At 49.3% G+C, this 17,675-nt stretch overlaps 1 protein-coding gene and 1 pseudogene across 1 annotated transcript; one reads left to right on the plus strand and one right to left on the minus strand.

The window, feature by feature from the left end:
• Window positions 1–1,257: 1,257 nt before the first annotated feature.
• LOC123352121 (probable G-protein coupled receptor 33) lies at window positions 1,258–2,307 on the minus strand. The gene has a single exon (XM_044991875.1). It carries the CDS (start codon window positions 2,305–2,307, stop codon window positions 1,258–1,260), a length of 1,050 nt encoding a protein of 349 aa, XP_044847810.1.
• A 4,598-nt stretch (window positions 2,308–6,905) lies between these two features.
• On the plus strand, window positions 6,906–8,373 carry LOC123351965 (annotated as a pseudogene).
• Window positions 8,374–17,675: the final 9,302 nt, after the last annotated feature.

Raw genomic sequence — 17,675 nt, forward strand, 5'->3', positions numbered from 1 at the left:
CACATAAACAAGGTTATCATATTTATCAAATAATAACTTTTCCACTGATAGCTTACATGGCATGTTCGGTATGTTTCATGGCAATTTCGTATCCATAATATTATGAATGATCACCCACTTTCCATATATCGTCACTCCTATTAGCATGGACGTTCCCTCTTCACCACCCTGAAGAGTTCATAGGCAGGTGGTTTCTCTGGAGCAGCTTTTTAGTCTACCAGCCTGATTTCCTTACTGGCCGCTCTTTAACTAAGCCAGAGCCTCCCCACACGAAATATCCCAGTGATTGGGTCACACAGGGTTTATAATTATGTCAGAACTGTCACACAAACCTTACAGAAACTACATAGTTCAGGGAAAACCTGGGAATCATTATTATTATAATTTATTATTATTTATTTTGGTAGTTCTGGGAGCCCAGGTCCTGGCCCAGAACCCTGCTGTGCTAGGCACAGTACAAACACAGAGTGAAAACACAGAACCAATCCCAGAGATCTCACTGCGTAAGAAGATGAAATTGAAAGAAACCTCAGCTGGAATGTAGGGGACCAGCATTTGTTCCAGCTCTGCCATTGGCCTGCTGGGTGACCTTGGCCAAGTCACTTTCCCACTCTGTGCCTCAATTTCCCCATTTGTATAAAAATGGAAGACCGCTACTGACCCCCTTGGTAAAGATCTTTGAGATCTACTGATGACAAATACAAGAGAAGAGGTAGATATCGCTATTACAATACACACACTCTTTTGTAATATGCTACACCGAATGGATTTTAAACCATTTGGCAATCTAGAACCATGATGAAAGTTATAGCAAACAAACAATCTGGAACCTGTTGGATTCTTTGTAGTTTGAAAACACTCTAGAACCCAGTGATGCCCTAGATACAGTCAGGGACCTAGACTCAATAGACGTTGAGTTTGAACACTTTGAAAGACTTACAATAAATGAGATTCCAGAGCCAGATAGAGATGTAGAATCCAAGAGAGTGAACTAGATAAGAACACATTGAGAGACCAAAAACCAACAAGATTCTGGAGCTGGCTATCATTCTGGTGCCACTGATGACCCATTGAGTTTCAAAAAATTGAGAGACCTAGAATGTGCAGGATTCTGGAGACAGCAGGGAATCTAGAATCCAGGAACACTGAGGGGTTAATAAACATTGAGATACCTGGAACCCATTAGGCTTCAGAACCAGCAGGAATCTAAGAACAAAGGGATGCCAAGTTTTCAACTCTCCCTAAGTTTGGGCACCTTCAGACCATCTCCTGTTTTGTGTTCTCGACTTCTAACCTATGTCTTCCACTAGAAGCAGGGGCACTGCTGCTGAGATCGTCAACAAAAGCCACTTTGACCAAAGTGAGAAGAGACGTCCTGAAAACCTGCCAGAACTTCTCCCCCACAAAGAGGTAGAGAATGGGGGTGAAGGAGGCATTGAAGCAGGACGTGAAGGTGTAAATGACCAAGAGGGCTCCCATCACTGACTCTGGCATCTCCTCCTTGTAGAAGTTCAAGCCGTGGTAGAGGTGGTAGGGCAGCCAGCCGAGGAAGAAGGAAATCACCGCAGCCACCATGACTTTGAAGGGCTTTCCAGCCCACGCTAGCTTCTTCTCCTTTAACTTCAGCCCCACGCGGACATAGCATCCCATGATGGTGCAGAAGGGTATCAGGAAACCCAGCAGGAGCCGGACCACAAAGATGGCCAGGTGCACCCTTCTGCCCAGGTCCTCTGTCTTGGCTTCATTCCAGTCTCCTGAGATGTTGTAATTATTGATGCAGACAATCCTGCCCCCGTCCACCACCCGGGTCTCCCGGAAAGCCAGGTAGGGAGTGCTGAGACCGAAGGAGGCCAGCCACACACCCACAATCAGCTTCCAAGCCTGTGGCACGGTGCGGTGATTCCGGGACCAAATGGGATGGTGAGTGAGTGTGTAGCGGTCCAGGCTGATGAGTGTGAGAAGAAAGATGGAGGAGAACATGCCCATGGAAATGAAGGCATTGAGAAGCTTGCAGGCAGCCATACCAAAGACCCAATGGAAATCCAGGAGGATGTAGATGGCGAAGAAGGGGATCAGCAGGGTGAAGAGGAGGTAGCAGGAAACCAGGTGGAGGAACCAGAGTGTGGTCACCGTCCTCCTCATCTTCAGCCCCAGCACCCACAGGTACAGCCCATTCCCCGCCACACCCACTAGGAAGGTGATGAAGAGCAACACAGCAGAGGCCAGGTGAGGGATCTTCATGGTCTCTGGGGTCTTGCTGAAATTTGCCACTGTGGTTGGTGGGAGTGTCATCATATCTTGTTCCATGGTACCCTGGGAAGAGACAGGAGAGGGGTTGGAAGGGACAACAGTGGAGGTGAAAAGGGAGAGTGGAAAAGGAGAGGGGAGAAGTACCAGAGGGCGTTAGGAAGGTAACTTTTGAGAGGAACTTGCTGGATAACGCTATTATAATACACAGACTCTTCTATAATATACTACACCTAATGGATTCTGGTCCTCCAGAATATTGAGGCTGGATATTCTCAGAAACTGGGCTATAGCCGTTGGAACTCACTGCTACAGAATAGAGCTGTGAGCATTAGGGGAGGACAAGGGGGTAGCAGACGTGGGAGGAGTGGGAAGGGGACACTCTAGTAGATCAAATATACAGCTATGCAGAGAATACCATGTAGATGTGATCTGGACGTCTGGCTGGCTCAGGGGAGCAGAGAATGGGCCATGGGGCCTTTCCCTTCCAGGGTGGCCAGCTCCAATCTGGCCCCAGGGAAGGAGATCAGGCTACTCAGTTAGGTGAGGATCAGTGCTGTTGACCCGTAGCATACTGGTGCCAGTGGAACTCGCTGCTACAAGGAAGACAAAACCTCCCCTCCCTCACCCCATCTCTTGTGCTCATCTGCCAGTCACAGGAATTGCTGCTACCCCCTGAATTGTGAGAGCGTGCAGGGTCCTTCTCACCTACATTGTAACACAGGAAGCCTCAATCCACCAAGCTGCTTCTCCGACGAAAGCAGTGCTGCCAGCAGGGACCCCTGTCTCTGTCCGGGATTTCCCCCCTCACAGCCTTATTAGCTCCGTAGAAAGGCCTAATGGTTAGGGAATTGTGGAGGGGCTGGGAGGCAAGACTCTTGGGCACTGGGAGGGATGTGGGATCCTGTTTCTTAGACTCTTCAAGTGGGGAACCCCTCACCTGATTACCCTGAAACAAGAGCGAAAAATTCACCCACATTACAGATCTCACCTTCTGCCTCTGTGTATTAAGTGCCCCCAGTGCTACCCAGTGGCAGGGAGTTTCACAGGGTAACACCACTGATACCCAGTGGCAAGAAGTCCCACTGGTTTGCCTTTACAATAGCAAATTTCTGTGGTTTCTAGGTGCCCTTACAAGGAAATTCCCCTTCAGATCCAACGAGGGGGCCTCTGCCTATCACCTTGACTCACCTGGTCAGCCAGTGGTGGAAACATACCCAGTGCAGAGACTCTGATGATGTGCGTTTGCGCAGCAAAGTGTCTGTTTGTCTGTCCCTGCCTCGGTGCTCTCCTGTGTGTTGAGTTCACTCCCCTTAACTCTGTGTCTGCTACATTCTCCACCCCCACTTGCTCTCTAAATAGAAAAGCTGCAAACCATAAATGGAAATGAGCATTCAGATACTATCTTAGCAGAGCCACAACCTAAGAAACAGAACCCAGTAGTCATGTCCCTAAACCTCAGTGTGCTGTGTGCTGTATAAAGAGAGAGCTTACTGACTAAGGAGTCAGGGTCGATAGAGACCTGGACAAGGTCTCAGGAGGCCTTGACACTATTCCTGGCTCTGCCACTGGCAGACTGAGTGCCCTGGGCCAAGTCACTTCCGCACTCTGTGCCTCAGTTTCCCCATTTGTAAAATCCAGGAGACTGCTACTGACCTTCTTGGCAAAGTTCTTTGAGATCTACTGAGATAACTGGCTCTGTGGACATGGGGAAAGCTGTGGACGTGATATTTCTTGACTTTAGCAAAGATTTTGATACGGTCTCCCACAGTATTCTTGCCAGCAAGTTAAAGAAGTATGGGCTGGGTGAATGGACTATAAGGTGGATAGAAAGCTGGCTAGGATGTTGGGCTCAAGGGAGTGATCAACAGCTCCATGTCTAGTTGGCAGCCGGTACCAAGTGGCCCAAGGGTCGGTCCTGGGGCTGGTTTTGTTCAATATCTTCATTAATGATCTGGATGGTGGGATGAATTGCATTCTCAGCAAGCTCGCAGATGACGCTAAGCTGGCGGGAGAGGTAGATACGCTGGAGGGTAGGGAGAGGGTCCAGAGGGACCTAGACAAATTGGAGGATTGGGCCAAAAGAAACCTGATGAGGTTCATCAAGGACAAGTGCAGAGTCCAGTCCCTGGGCCAGCAGCAGCAGCAGCAGTTTGGGTGTGGGAGGGGGCTCAGGGCTGGGGCAGGTGGTTGGGGTGTGGGGTGGTGCTTACATTGGGGGGGGTGAGATCCCCGGCTCCCACCGGCATGTCCCTGCAGCTGCTAGGCTGAGGGGCCGGGAGGCTCAGTGTGCTGCCCACGCCTGCAGGCACTGCCCCTGCAGCTCCCATTGGCTGTGGTTCCCAGCCAATGGGAGGTGCGGCATCAGCGCTTGTGGTGGGAGCAGCGTGCGGAGCCCCCCTGGCCACCCCTCTCACTAGGAGCTGCACACACATGCTGGTCGGAGCGGGGACCTTGCCAACCCCACCCCCCAACACTCATGGCAGTCCTGGGCTGTGTACCGCCGCCCCAACCTTCCCAACACCAGTGGTGGTACTGGGCCACTCCCTGAGCACCCGTGGCACCCCCAGACCGCCCCCCAGAGCACTCCATCCCCAGGTTTTAGGTATATAGTAAAAATCATGGACAGGTCACAGGCCCAGAATTTTTGTTTACTGACCGTAACCTGTCCATAACATTTACTAAAAATACCTGTGACTAAAATGTAGCCTCGCCTATGAGTAATGAGGACAAGTGGAGCCTTTCTAGCCAGGAGTTAAAACTCAGCGCAAGATCCTTGGAAAGAGGTTAGACCCACGTGTTTAGAGCAGGAACAGGGACCCCTAGGCATAAGGGGCTAGCAGTGAATTTCCCCCACAGGGAGATGATTCCATTCTCATCCACTAGAGGGTGTCTTGTGCCTTCCTTGGAAGCAGCTGGGCTTTGCTAGAGACAGGACGCCGGGGTAGATGGGCTTGTTGAGCAGTTTTTCTGTCCTTGGGCATTTAAGCTTTAGCCACTAGAACCCATCCCCTGAGGCAGGAATAGAACCCAGCTACCCTGATTCCCAGCCCCCACCGCTCTAACCACTAGACCCCCTCCCCAAGGCAGGAATAGAACCCAGGTGTCCTGAGTCCCAGCCCTTAAAAAGGCCCAAGGCTGCCAGGTGGAAAGCCCCATCCAGGCACAGAAGCTTGGCACTTTCTCCTGCTGGGTTAGGCGTGTGCATTTGAGAAACCACTTCAGCTTTTGAGGTTTTCCTGCATCAGCCAGATGGCAGTTCCCCTTCCCGTTGCCTGCCCCCAGCCTGCTGAGCCTCACATGTGCCGGTGACGCTCAGGTCTGTGCCGGGGATCTGGCTGGCCAGATGTCAAACGCATTTATCCCCAGCGAGAAGGGAACCCAGTGGAGAGGACTCTGATGTGAGGGCAAAGTTGCTCTGAATTCTCAGACTCCTGCTGCTGCTAATTCATAAATCTGTCCGTCTGGAACCCAGACGGGCCCCTAAATCGTTCCAGTCTTGTCTCTGGCACAGCCCAGGCGAGGGGCTCTCAATTAATCCCCCCGTACTGAGCCCAATCCCTTGTGTTTGCCAAGAGCATCTTCCGGAAAAGCCACCAGGTGTTTGTCCGGCTGTTCTTAAATCCCTCCAGTGATGGGGATCCCAAAACCACCCCTGGAAGCCAATTCCAGAGCGTCTCCCCCTTGAGAGTTAGAAAGTGTTTCCTAACCTCTGACTTAAAATGTACAAACTTTTAAATTTGGGGGTAAAAGTGTTGAGTTTGCAGTTTAAAAAAAATCAGTTTTTAATAAACTTTGAACTTTTTTTTTTAACCAAAAAACCAGCCTGACAACTGGATTATTTAAAACTGAAAAATGAGTGTTTTTCCCCAAAAAAACAGTTTTCAAAAATCAAAGCTTAGGCTAAATGCTGTTTTCTGAAAACTCAAGACTTTTACGAAGCCTCCGAATGGTTTTCATCAAAACTGACGGTTTTGAATCAAACCCCAAAGACAGTTACTGAAACCTGATTGGGTTTTTTTCCCTTACCAAAAATCCGTTTTCAAAACCTGAGCATTTGGGCTTGAAACAGTTTATAAAAACTGAACATTTGACTCAAACCCCATGTTGTTTCTTACCAAACCTGCCATTTTTTACCCATCCCCCAAAACATTTATTGAAACTTCCAGATCTTTTACTCCAGTCAGTTTCCAAAACCTGAAACAAATCCAGTTTCCACTTCTTTCATTAACAAAAAATTGCATTAAAGTTTTGAAAAGGAACCAGACCTGGTTTGAAATTCCTGGTGATAAATCGCTGACGTATCCATCTGGTTCCATCCATTTCCCTATTACTGCAGAATCCTTGCTCTCACTTAAGAAGGAAAGGATCATACAAGGGTTCTGATGCAAACCCTCCAAAAATCCTGGGCACAGAATGCTCAGATCAAGAGGTGACCCGTAGCTCTGTCTTGTAGCAGTGAGTTCCACTGGCCATATCCCAGTTGATCTGAGAATACCTAGCCTGGATAGTCTGGAGGACGAGAGGGTGCCCAGAGAGGTCCTCTCCAATGGTGCATTCCTGACCCTCTGGTATTTCTCCCTTCCTTGTTTCCATTCTCTGTTTTCCCCTCCTCTGTGGTCATTTTTAACCCCTCTTTTGTCTCTCCCCAGGGCACCATGGACCAAGGCAACACGACCATCCAAACAACCACTGGGGAGAATTCCAGTCAGACCTCAGCTGCTGTGAGCACCACTCACCTCGCCGCAGCTCTGTTGCTCTTCTCCACCTTCCTGGTGCGTGTGGTGGGGAACGCGCTGTACCTCTGTGTGTTGGGGCTGAAGATGAAGCAGACGGTGACCATGCTGTGGTTCCTCTACCTGGTCACCTGCTACCTCATCTTCACCCTGCTGATCCCCTTCTTCACCATCTACATTCTCCTGGGTTTCCACTGGGTCTTCAGCATGGCCATGTGCAAACTCCTCTGTGCATGCCTCTCTCTGAACATGTTCATCTCCATCTTAGTTCTCGCGCTCATCAGCCTGGACTTTGACACCCTTATTCACATTCCCATCTGATTTCGGAATCACCACTCCCTGCCCTGGACTGGAAAGCTGGCCGTGCGTGCTTGGCTGGCCTCCTTTGCTCTCAATGATCCCTACCTGGCTTTCCAGGAGACCCACATGGTGGAAGGGGGCAGGATCACGTGCATCAATAATTGCAACATCTCTGGAGGCTGGAACGGAGCCAAGACACAGGACCTGGGCAGACAGGTCCACCTGGCTGTCTTCATGGTCTGGTTACTGCTGGCTTCCTGCTGCCTTTCTGCACCATCACGGGATGCCACAGCCGCATGGGGCTGAAGATGAAGGAGAAGAAACGGGCATGCACTGGGAAGCCCCTGAAAGTAATGGTGGCCCTGGTGGTTTCCTTCTTCCTTGGCTGGCTCCCCTGCCACCACTACCATGGCTTGAAGCTCAACAAGAAGGAGGTGCCAGAGTCAGTGACAGGCTCCCTTTTGGTCATTTATACCTTCACATCATGCGTCAATTCCTCCTTCTCCCCCATCCTCTAGCTCTTCATGGGGGAGAAGTTCTGGCAAGTGTTCAGGATGTTTCTTCTCACTGTGGTCAAAGAAGCTTTTGTTGACGATCTTGGCAGCAGTGCCCTGAGTCTAACGCAGTGGTCCCCAACCTTTTTGGCTGGCGGGCGCCAGCCGAAGACCACTACGGCGGTGGAGCACCCGCCGAAATGCCGCCAAATTTCGGCAGCATTTCGGCGGCAACGCCTCTCGCTGATGCCGCTTGCCGTCGACAAGTGATGTCATCAAGAGGTGTCCCCACCGAAATTTGGGAGCGACGCCTCTCGATGACGTCACTTGTCGATGGCAAGCAGTGTCAGCGAGAGGTGTCGCCGCCGAAATTCAGGAGTGATGCCTCTCGATGATGTTACTTGTCGACGGCAAGCGGCGTCAGCGAGAGGCATCCCCGCCGAAATGCCGCTGAAATTCGGCGACATTTTGGCAGGTGCTCTCCCAGGGGCCAGGATGCAGGCACATTAAGATGCCCCCGCGGGCGCATTGGGGACCATTGGTCTAACGGAAGACAGGGGTCAGAAGTTGAGAACACAAAACAGGAAATGGCCTGAAGGTGCCCAAACTTAGGGAGAGTTGAAAACTTGACATCCCCTTTGTTCCTAGATCCCATATGGTTCTAAATCCTGATGGGTTCCACATATATCAATGTTTATAAACCGTGCAGTGTCCCTGGATTCTAGATTCCCTACTCTCTCCAGAATCCCATGTGTTCTAGGTATCTCATTTTTTTCAATCTCAGTGGGTCATCAATAGAACCAGATTAGTAGTCAGCTCCAGAATCTTGTTTGTTTTAGATCACACAATGTGTTTTCACCTCATTGAATCTCTTGGATTCTGCATCACTAGATGGCTCTGGAATCTCATTTCTTGTAAGTCTCTCAATGTGTTCAAATTCAGAGTCAATGGGTTCTAGATTCCCGACTAGATCCAGGACATCACAGGATTCTAGAGTCTTTCCAAACCACATAGAATCCAGCAGGTTCCAGATCGTTTGCTAAAACTTTCATTGTGGTTCTAGATTTCCAGGTGGTTTTTAATCCCTTAGGTGTAGTATATCATAGAAGACTCTGAGTATTATAGGAGAGCTATCTAGCTCTTCTCTAGTGCTAGTCATCAGTAGATCTCAAAGAACTTTAGGAAGGAGGTCAGTAGCAGTCTTCCAGTTTTTACAAATGGGGAAACTGAGGCACAGTTGGGGGGAAGTGATTTGGCCAAGGTCACCCAGTAGAACCTTCAGTCCGTTCTGTGGCAGAACCGGGAACAAACTCAGGTCTCCTGCATCCCTGCCCAGGTCTCGATCCATTGCATCCCCTTAGATTTTGAGATCTCTGGGACACGGACTCTCTCTTTCCTCTGTTTGTACAGCATCTAGCACAGCGAGGTCCTGGGCCAGGACTGGGGCTCCCAGAACTACTTCAAATAATAAATAATAATAATTCCTGGGTGTTACTTGAACTACTTAGATTCCATAAAGTTTGTGGGATGGCTCTGAAATACTTTACAATGACCACATGACCCGGTCACTGGGATATTTAGTTTTCAAACCCCTTGTATGTTTCAAAAGCCAATAAGATCCTATGAGTTCTAGATATTTGGCTGGTTCTTGAACCTTTGGGTTCTAGGTCAGTCATGATTTTAAAACTCAATAGGTGCTATGTGGTCCAGAACATCCTAGTTTCCAACCTCATATATGATGTCCTAGCTGACATAGGACAAGTTTGGGTTTTAAAAAACTTGTCAGACTTAGATCTCAAGAGGTTCCAGAGCTACTCAAATATCTAGAACTGATGGGGCACTATTGGGTTTATATGTGTATATATCTATATCAAGCTATATCTATCTATACAAAGAAAGAGAGAGAGCAGTATAATGAGTTCTTGATATTTGGCTAGTTCTGAAACCTCTTGAGTTCTAGGTGTGATGGGGAGGGGAATAGAGTGTGGCACAGCCAGGGGGAAGTGTCACTGAAGGAGGATGTTGTGGTCCTGGGAGTGATGTGGGCCCAAGAACAGAGGTGACAGCAGGCAAGACACCACCAGAAGAGGGCACAGTGCTAATTCCCTGGACTGCCAGCAGGAGGCACCGCAGTGGTGAGTCATGCCCCGTCACAGTGTTCATCTGCGAAACCCCCCCAAAATAGAAGCATAACAAATAATCACCAATTATTTTGGAATATTAAGCCCGTAAGGCAGTAGGGCATGGAGTGAACTGGGCAGATCCTCAGCCAGTGTAAATCAGTGGAGCTCTGTTGACTTCGCTTCAGAGTTCTCAGGTTCTTCTGCCTCTGGGAGGGGAGTGGAGTCTAGGAGCAAGGAATCCTTGGTTCAATCCCCAGCTCTGGGAGGGCAGTGGTCTCTAGCAGTTGGAGCAAATTTAGTAACACCAAAACATATAGTGAATTAGTATCAAATTTGCCAAATTGTTTCAGGCAATCACCAAAAATCTGACATTTTCAAATGAAACATTTTGATTTTCTTTTTCGAAAGGGCTTTGTCTTGAAGTGTACTTCAGTTTTATTTAAAATGTGTAAAATCTAAGCTCACAACAAAAAAAAAACATTTTGTACAGACTGACCCCCCACTTTTCATTTGCTAAAAATTTTGCTAAAAAAAATTCACAACCTCCCAATTTTTTGGAAGAATCAGAGACATGAAGAATAGGTTAAAGGCAGAGGACTTACATGCCACCAGTGGTCCCAATTCAATGCCGTTGTAGCTGAAGACACCAAGTCAAAGGTGATAATAGGCACGAGAACACAAACATCTCCTTTTCTAGATCAAAAGAGCTGTGTCTCTAGGCCCCCTTGTGTCAGCTCAGCGTGGCTGTTACTCACCCTCAGTTTCTGGTGGAAGCCGAACCTCGCAGAGGTGTGAACTGCTATTAAACGCAAGTGTGAACAGCTTGAGGAGCAGACTCACTTTTACAGTACAGCCCTCGTTCCCATTCCATAGCTGAGCTCCGGGGCCGTCCGGGCTCGATGTTTACTGAAATTCAGCCTCTTTGCTTTTTCGCCTCACTCTGCACCGAGAGTATTATAACCATCTGAAAATTTTCAATCAGCACATGCAAGCGGTGGGAGGGGGAGTCTGTATCACAGGAAACAAATGACCCTAAATTTGCATTACAACCCCCTCCACCCCCGCCTCCGTTGCAGAGTGACTTTTTCAAGGCAGTTGCACCATCCACGGGGGCGTCAGTGCAATTTGTGAATATTAACAGCAGCTCATCATCAGGGGGTTGCATCTTGTGGAGTCCCCAATCAAATGACCACCCTTTGCTCCAGCAGAGCCCCTGCGGCTTGGTGCCACTTTCCAGGCACTGGGATCTGGATGACGGACTGGCTGAGAAGGGTGGGGAATGGGCCATGAGGCCTTTCCTCCCAGCAGATGCCAGCTCCAATCTGTCTCCAGGGCAGGGATTGTCTAGCTCAGGGACATGGGGATTGGTGCTATATGCGGGACCTGCGGCTAGTGGAAGTCACTGCTAGAAGGTGGAAAAAGCCACCCCACCCCTACCCCATCTCTTGTACTCATCTGCCTGTCACAGGAACTGCTGCTACACCCTGACTCGAGAGCTTGCAGGGTCCTTATCACCTCATTGTAACACAGGAAGCCTCAATGCACCGAGCTGCTTCTCTCCCCCATGGTAATGCTGCCAGCTCTGCACCAGGGACCTCTCAGCTACTGTCTCTCTCAGGGACTGTGCCTGCCCCCAACCAGCACCCCCACGTCCTTGTCAGCAAGGTGTCCTCTGTGCTCTGCAGACTGGTCTAATGGTCACAGCAGGGGAGACTGGGAGCCAGGACTCCTGGGTTCTATTTCTTCCTCTGGCAAGTGAATCACATCTAGTGGGTTAGAGCTGCAGGGGTTGGGCTGTGGGAGGAACGTGGGGTCCTGTGGTTTAGAGCTTCATAAATGGGGAACACCTCATCTGATTAACATGAACCAAGAGAGGAAAAATTCACCCATGTCACAAACCCCACCTACTACCTCTGTCTATTGATTCCCCATGTTAACCCCACTAATACCCAGTGGCAGGGAATCCCACAGGCTAATCCCACTAATACCCAGTGGCAGAGAGTCCCAGTGGTTTGCTTTGTTAATAGCAAATGTCTGTGCCTCCTACGTAGGATTAATGAGGAAATTCCCCCTCAGACCCAACGAGGGGCCTCGGCCCATCATCTTGACTCACCTGGGCAGCGCAGGACCCAGCGCAGAAAGAGACTCATATGGTCTGTGTTTCCCCAGCAAAGCGTCCATGAGTCTGTGCTGCCCTGTGTGATGAGGTCTCTCCCCTTAACTCTGTGTCTTCTACACGCTCCGCCTCCACCTGCTCTGTGAGCTGGAGAAGCTGCAAACCATAAATGGAAACGATCATTCGGACGCTGTCTTAGCAAAGAGACCACCTAAGACACAGCCATTGCTTTAAAACTAGCCCCACTCCCCTGCCAGAGCTGGGGCTAGAACCCAGATGTCCTGGGTCATCCCTCCCCTCCTCTAACCACTGAGGCCTTGGCAGGGAGAAAAATCCCTCCAATCCCAGGGCTGCAATTGTTTAATCCTTGGGGGGCAGCCGGTTTAGGCAGAAATCACTTGAGGCCAGACAGCAGACAGTTAACAAAACCACCATTTTATTTACAGACACAGAGCTCACCCAACCGGCCGAAACCGGCTGGGCTATCCCCTAATAATCTAACTCAGTTGCCATAGGAACAAAAACCATGACAACCAAATACACAACATATTCCTCCCCCCCCAATAAGAACATCCCCTAAATAAAACACACACTAGACTAGAGAAGGAGGGTAGACTGCCTCCATTCCCGGCTAAACCCTGGGGATTATTTTGCCCCATAACCATGGGTTTGCCCTAGCTAAAGATCCAGCCGATGAGGAGGCCTTCTGTCTCTAGGTGGATTACGGCGAACTTCTGGTGGTGTTGGACCTGAAAGTACCATGGGCTCTGGGTCCGCAGCATGAACAGGTGAGGAGGTGGTATCAGCTCGTGCTGGGCAAAGGGGTATCTCAGCCGCCGGCAGTAATGGAGGAGAACAGTCAGAAACAGGTGATTTGTGATTCGGTGTCTCACCAGAAGTGGTGAAGTCAGACCCCTCAACTGCAGATGTGTCCTGAGGACTGGCATGACCTGGCAACAGCTGATCTACATGTCGCCGCCAGGTAAGATTCTCTGCAGTCCGGATTGTGTAGGAAACAGGTCCTGTTTGAGTGATGATAGTGGCAGGGACCCATTTAGCTCTGGAAGTATAATTCTGAGCCAAAACTGGCTGTCCCGGGCTAAAGGTTCGCTCTTTTGCTCTGGGTGCTTGTCTGATAACTTGATTTTGCTGCTGATGTTGCACAATTTGTCGGGATTCAGAAGGTTTCAGCAGATCAAAGCAAGTGCGCAGCTGTCGTCCCATCATTAGAAAGGCCGGAGATGCGTGGGTCGTAGCATGAGGTGTGTTTCTGTGGGAAAGTAAGAAGGTATCCAGACGCTTTTGAATGGAGTGTTGTCCCCTTGCTGATTTCAAAGCGTGTTTCATTGTCTGCACAAATCTTTCAGCTAATCCGTTGGTGGATGGATGATATGGTGCTGACGTGATGTGGTGTATCCCATTTGCCTTCATAAAATTTTGAAACTCCTGAGAGATGAACTGCAGTCCGTTGTCGCTCACAAGTTGTTCTGGCAGACCAAAATGACTAAAGAGTCCTCGTTGTTTTTGGATAGTACTCTCTGCAGTAGTGGACTGCATTATAGAGACTTCTGGCCATTTAGAATGGGCATCTACTGCCACCAAGAACATGCTTCCTTCAAGGGGGCCAGCGAAGTCAACGTGAATACGCTGCCACGGGTTTTCAGGCCAGTCCCATGGGTGTAGGGGTGCCCACTGGGGTGCATTGCTCACACCATGACATGACATACAAGCTTTTGCCTTCTCTTCAATAGCACTGTCCAATCCAGGCCACCAAAAATAACTTCGTGCAATTTCCTTCATGCGCACTATTCCACAGTGACCGGAATGTAGCTGTTCTAACATCTGTGATCTCAGTGGTGGTGGAATAATGACACATCTCCCCCACAACAAACAACCAGATTGGACCGATAACTCCGTCCTCCTGGACATGTATGTAACAAGGTCGGGTGAGGCCGGAGAGGTTTGTCGAGATTTTCCATGCATCACCAGGTCCATAACTTGGGACAATACTGGGTCAACGCAAGTTGCCTTCTTTATCTGAGTAGCAGTGATGGGTGTATTCTCTACCTGTTCAAAGTAGAAGATTTCCTTTTGGGCACTACCTTGATGTTTGACCAGCAAAGGCAACCTTGAGAGGCCATCTGCATTGCTGTGCAGAGTGGATTTCCGATATTTGATTTCATATGTGTGTGCTGAAAGTAACAATGCCCAACGTTGCATACGACTAGCAGCTAATGGGGGAATGCCTGTGTAGGGTCCAAAAATTGATGTCAGAGGTCGATGGTCTGTGAGAAGAGTAAACTTTCGCCCAAACAGGTACTGATGAAACTTCCGAATTCCAAAAACAATTCCTAATGCCTCACGTTCGATTTGGGCATAGTTCGTTTCTGCTTTGCTTAGAGTGCGTGAAGCAAAAGTAATAGGTCTCTCTTCTCCCGAAGGCATAATGTGTGACACGACTGCTCCCACTCCATAAGGGGAGGCATCGCAGGCCAATTGTAGGGGTAAGGATGGATCAAAGTGCGTTAGAACTTCAGAATTTAGCAATGCATCCTTAGCTTTGTTAAATGCAACATCACAGGCTTCAGTCCACTTCCAGGCCTTGTTCTGCCCAAGGAGCTCATGAAGTGGTTTTAACAGTGTGGCTAACTGTGAGATGAACTTTCCATAATAGTTCAGTAGTCCTAGAAATGAGCACAGCTGGCTTACATTTCGAGGTGGGGGAGCCTCCACAATAGCTTGAACTTTTGCAGGGGCCTTATGAAGACCTGCAGAATCAATGATGTGTCCCAAATATTCAACAGAGGGTTTGAAGAATTCACACTTGTCTTTGCAAACTCGTAGGCCATACTCTTCCAGTCTTTGTAGGGTAGCCTCTAAATTCTTTAAGTGATCCTCTTTATTTCTTCCAGTGACCAGGATATCATCCAGATAGCACTGAACTCCTGACAAGGCACACAAGATCTGGTCCATAGCCCTCTGGAACAGGGCGGGAGCAGATGTTATTCCGAAGGGTAGGCGACAGTATCGATAAAGCCCCTTATGAGTCACAATAGTCAACTTTTCATCGACATGCATCTGTAAATATGCTTGACTCAGATCAATCTTACTAAACTTTTGTCCCCCAGCCAGGCCTACGAACAGGTCATCGATGTGGGGAAGCGGTTATTGCTCTGCACACAACACTGGGTTGACAGTGACTTTAAAATCACCGCAAATCCGGAGAGAGCCATCTTTCTTCACTATTGGAACGATAGGAGTGGCCCATGAGCTATGGGTAACTGGTATTAGGACTCCATTGGTGACCAGGCGCTCCAGGTCCGCTTCGACTTTCGGCCTGATGGCATATGGCACAGTTTGGGCTTTCAGATATTTTGGTGGACTGTCAGGTTTAATGTTCAATGTCACAGTGATTCCCTTCATACTTCCCAAATCATCTCCAAAAACAGCAGCATATTTCCTTAGTATAGGGGTTAGACTGGTTTCTTCTTTAGTCATCCGGTGCACTTCTGCCCAGTTCAGTTGAATCTTCCCAAGCCAAGACCTACCCATTAAGGCTGGGTAGTTACCTCTCACCACAAACAGTGGCAATTTAGCAGCCTGTCCATTGAGCTCCACCTTAACATCAATAGTGCCCAACATGGGCACAGCTTCTCCCGTATACGTCTTCAGAACAGTTTTTGTTGCCTTAAGCGGAAGATGCTGTAGCTTTTCTTTATACACAGTCTCGGAGACCAGCGAGACGGCTGCACCGGTGTCCAGTTCCATGCGTATAGGTTTGCCATCCAACAACGGGGTTACCCAGTATTCATGTGAGCCCATTGCCAAAGACAAAACATGCAGTGGCACTTCCTCTTGTGATGAGGTGTCACTTTGATCATCCTGGGTCTGCTCTAGGGTATGCAGGGTTCCTCTTTTTGTCGGCCAGACCACAGGCCTCTTTTTCTTTTGTTTACAGGCACACTCAATGTGTCCCTTTTTGCCACAGTGTCGACACACCAGGTCCTTACACCAGCATTCTGATGCCTGGTGACCCGACTTACCACAGCGGTAACATTCTTGACTCTGCACAGTTTTGTGGGTCGGTTCTTGTGACCTGGCTGGGATGATTTAGTTGGGTTTGGTCCTGCTTTGAGCAGGGGGTTGGACTAGATGACCTCCTGAGGTCCCTTCCATCCCTGAGATTCTATGATTCTATGATTCTATGACACTTTTTGCACCCTAGGGGATGCACCGATGTATTGCGCCTCCCTTGTAGCCAGTTCCATGGAGACAGCAATATCAACAGCCTTCTGTAAGGTAAGCTGAGCCTCTGTCAGTAGGCGCTTCCGTATAGCTTCACTGTAGAGGCCACACACTAACCTGTCACGCAGGGCATCATTTAACATCTCTTTAAATTCACAGTGTTCTGCTAGCTTTTTTTAAATGGCTACAAATTGTACAACTGTTTCATCTTCCTTTTGGTCTCTTTTGTGGAACCTATATCTTTCAGCAATTACCAGTGGTTTTGGGGAAAAATGGGACCCCAAGATTTCCACAATGTCACTGTAAGATTTAGTTGCTGGCTTAACAGGGTGTAGTAAGCTGCGTAGCAGGTTTTAGCCCCTACAACACTTAAGAATATTGGCACCTTCTTCACTTCTGTAATGTCATTTGCAATACCAAAGAGCTCAAAACGCTCAGTATACACATGCCACTGCTCTATATTCTCATCAAAAGGTTCCAGTGGCCTGGTCAGAGTAGCCATGATTTTAGTTTCACTTTCACAGTCAGTGCAAACAAGCAGCTTTTTTGTTTGTTTGTTCTTTACCTTGACTTCTACTTCCTTCTGTTACTGGAGCAGCACCAGAATCTCACCCTCGTCGCCACTTGTTATATCCTTGGGGGGCAGCCGGTTTAGGCAGAAATCACTTGAGGCCAGACAGCAGACAGCTAACAAAACTACCATTTTATTTACAGACACAGAGCTCACCCAACCGGCTGAAACCGGCTGGGCTATCCCCTAATAATCAACTCAGTTGCCATAGGAACAAAAACCATGACAACCAAATACACAACAGCAATGGGGGTCCGGGACCTGGGGCTTCCCCTAACCTGTCCAGCGCTTCTGCTGGGGAGTGGTGTTGGGGCGCATGGGTTTCCCACACCTTCCCCACCCAGTGCTTCTGCCAGGGCTCTGGGAATTCCTCCTGGATGGGGCATCCATTTTTCCAGGGACCCCAATTGACCAAAGCCCCAAGGCACAGGCCCCGACGGACCATTGGATAATCTGCTATTGCCCAGACAGGCTCCTTGAACTGGTAAGGCACGGTGGGCCAGGGATGCACAGAAATGGGGGTCCAGCTGCACCCCCTGGGCAAATATCAGTGCCACCCGTCGCCCCTCAGAGGAAGCTGCGTGTCCAAAGGGATTAGAGCTTCGACGGGGCTTTCAAAGAGGCACGTGCCGCAGAGATGCAGCTGTGGTGCCTGGCATGAGTGTGGCTGGGCTGATGTCCCGGGGTTGGACGTGAGTGTACAGAGAGGAAAGGGCCGTTGGATTCAGGGGACCGCTTGCAACCAGGTGCTGCAGACGCTGAGCTCAGAACCGCCCAAGGCCTGGGAGACCGAGTCCTCTCACAGCAGGTCTGCTAAGGGCGCCCCTGCAGCCGGGCCTGCGG

Source organism: Mauremys mutica, chromosome 17 (assembly GCF_020497125.1).
Source record: "Mauremys mutica isolate MM-2020 ecotype Southern chromosome 17, ASM2049712v1, whole genome shotgun sequence".
Lineage (NCBI taxonomy): Eukaryota > Metazoa > Chordata > Testudines > Geoemydidae > Mauremys > Mauremys mutica.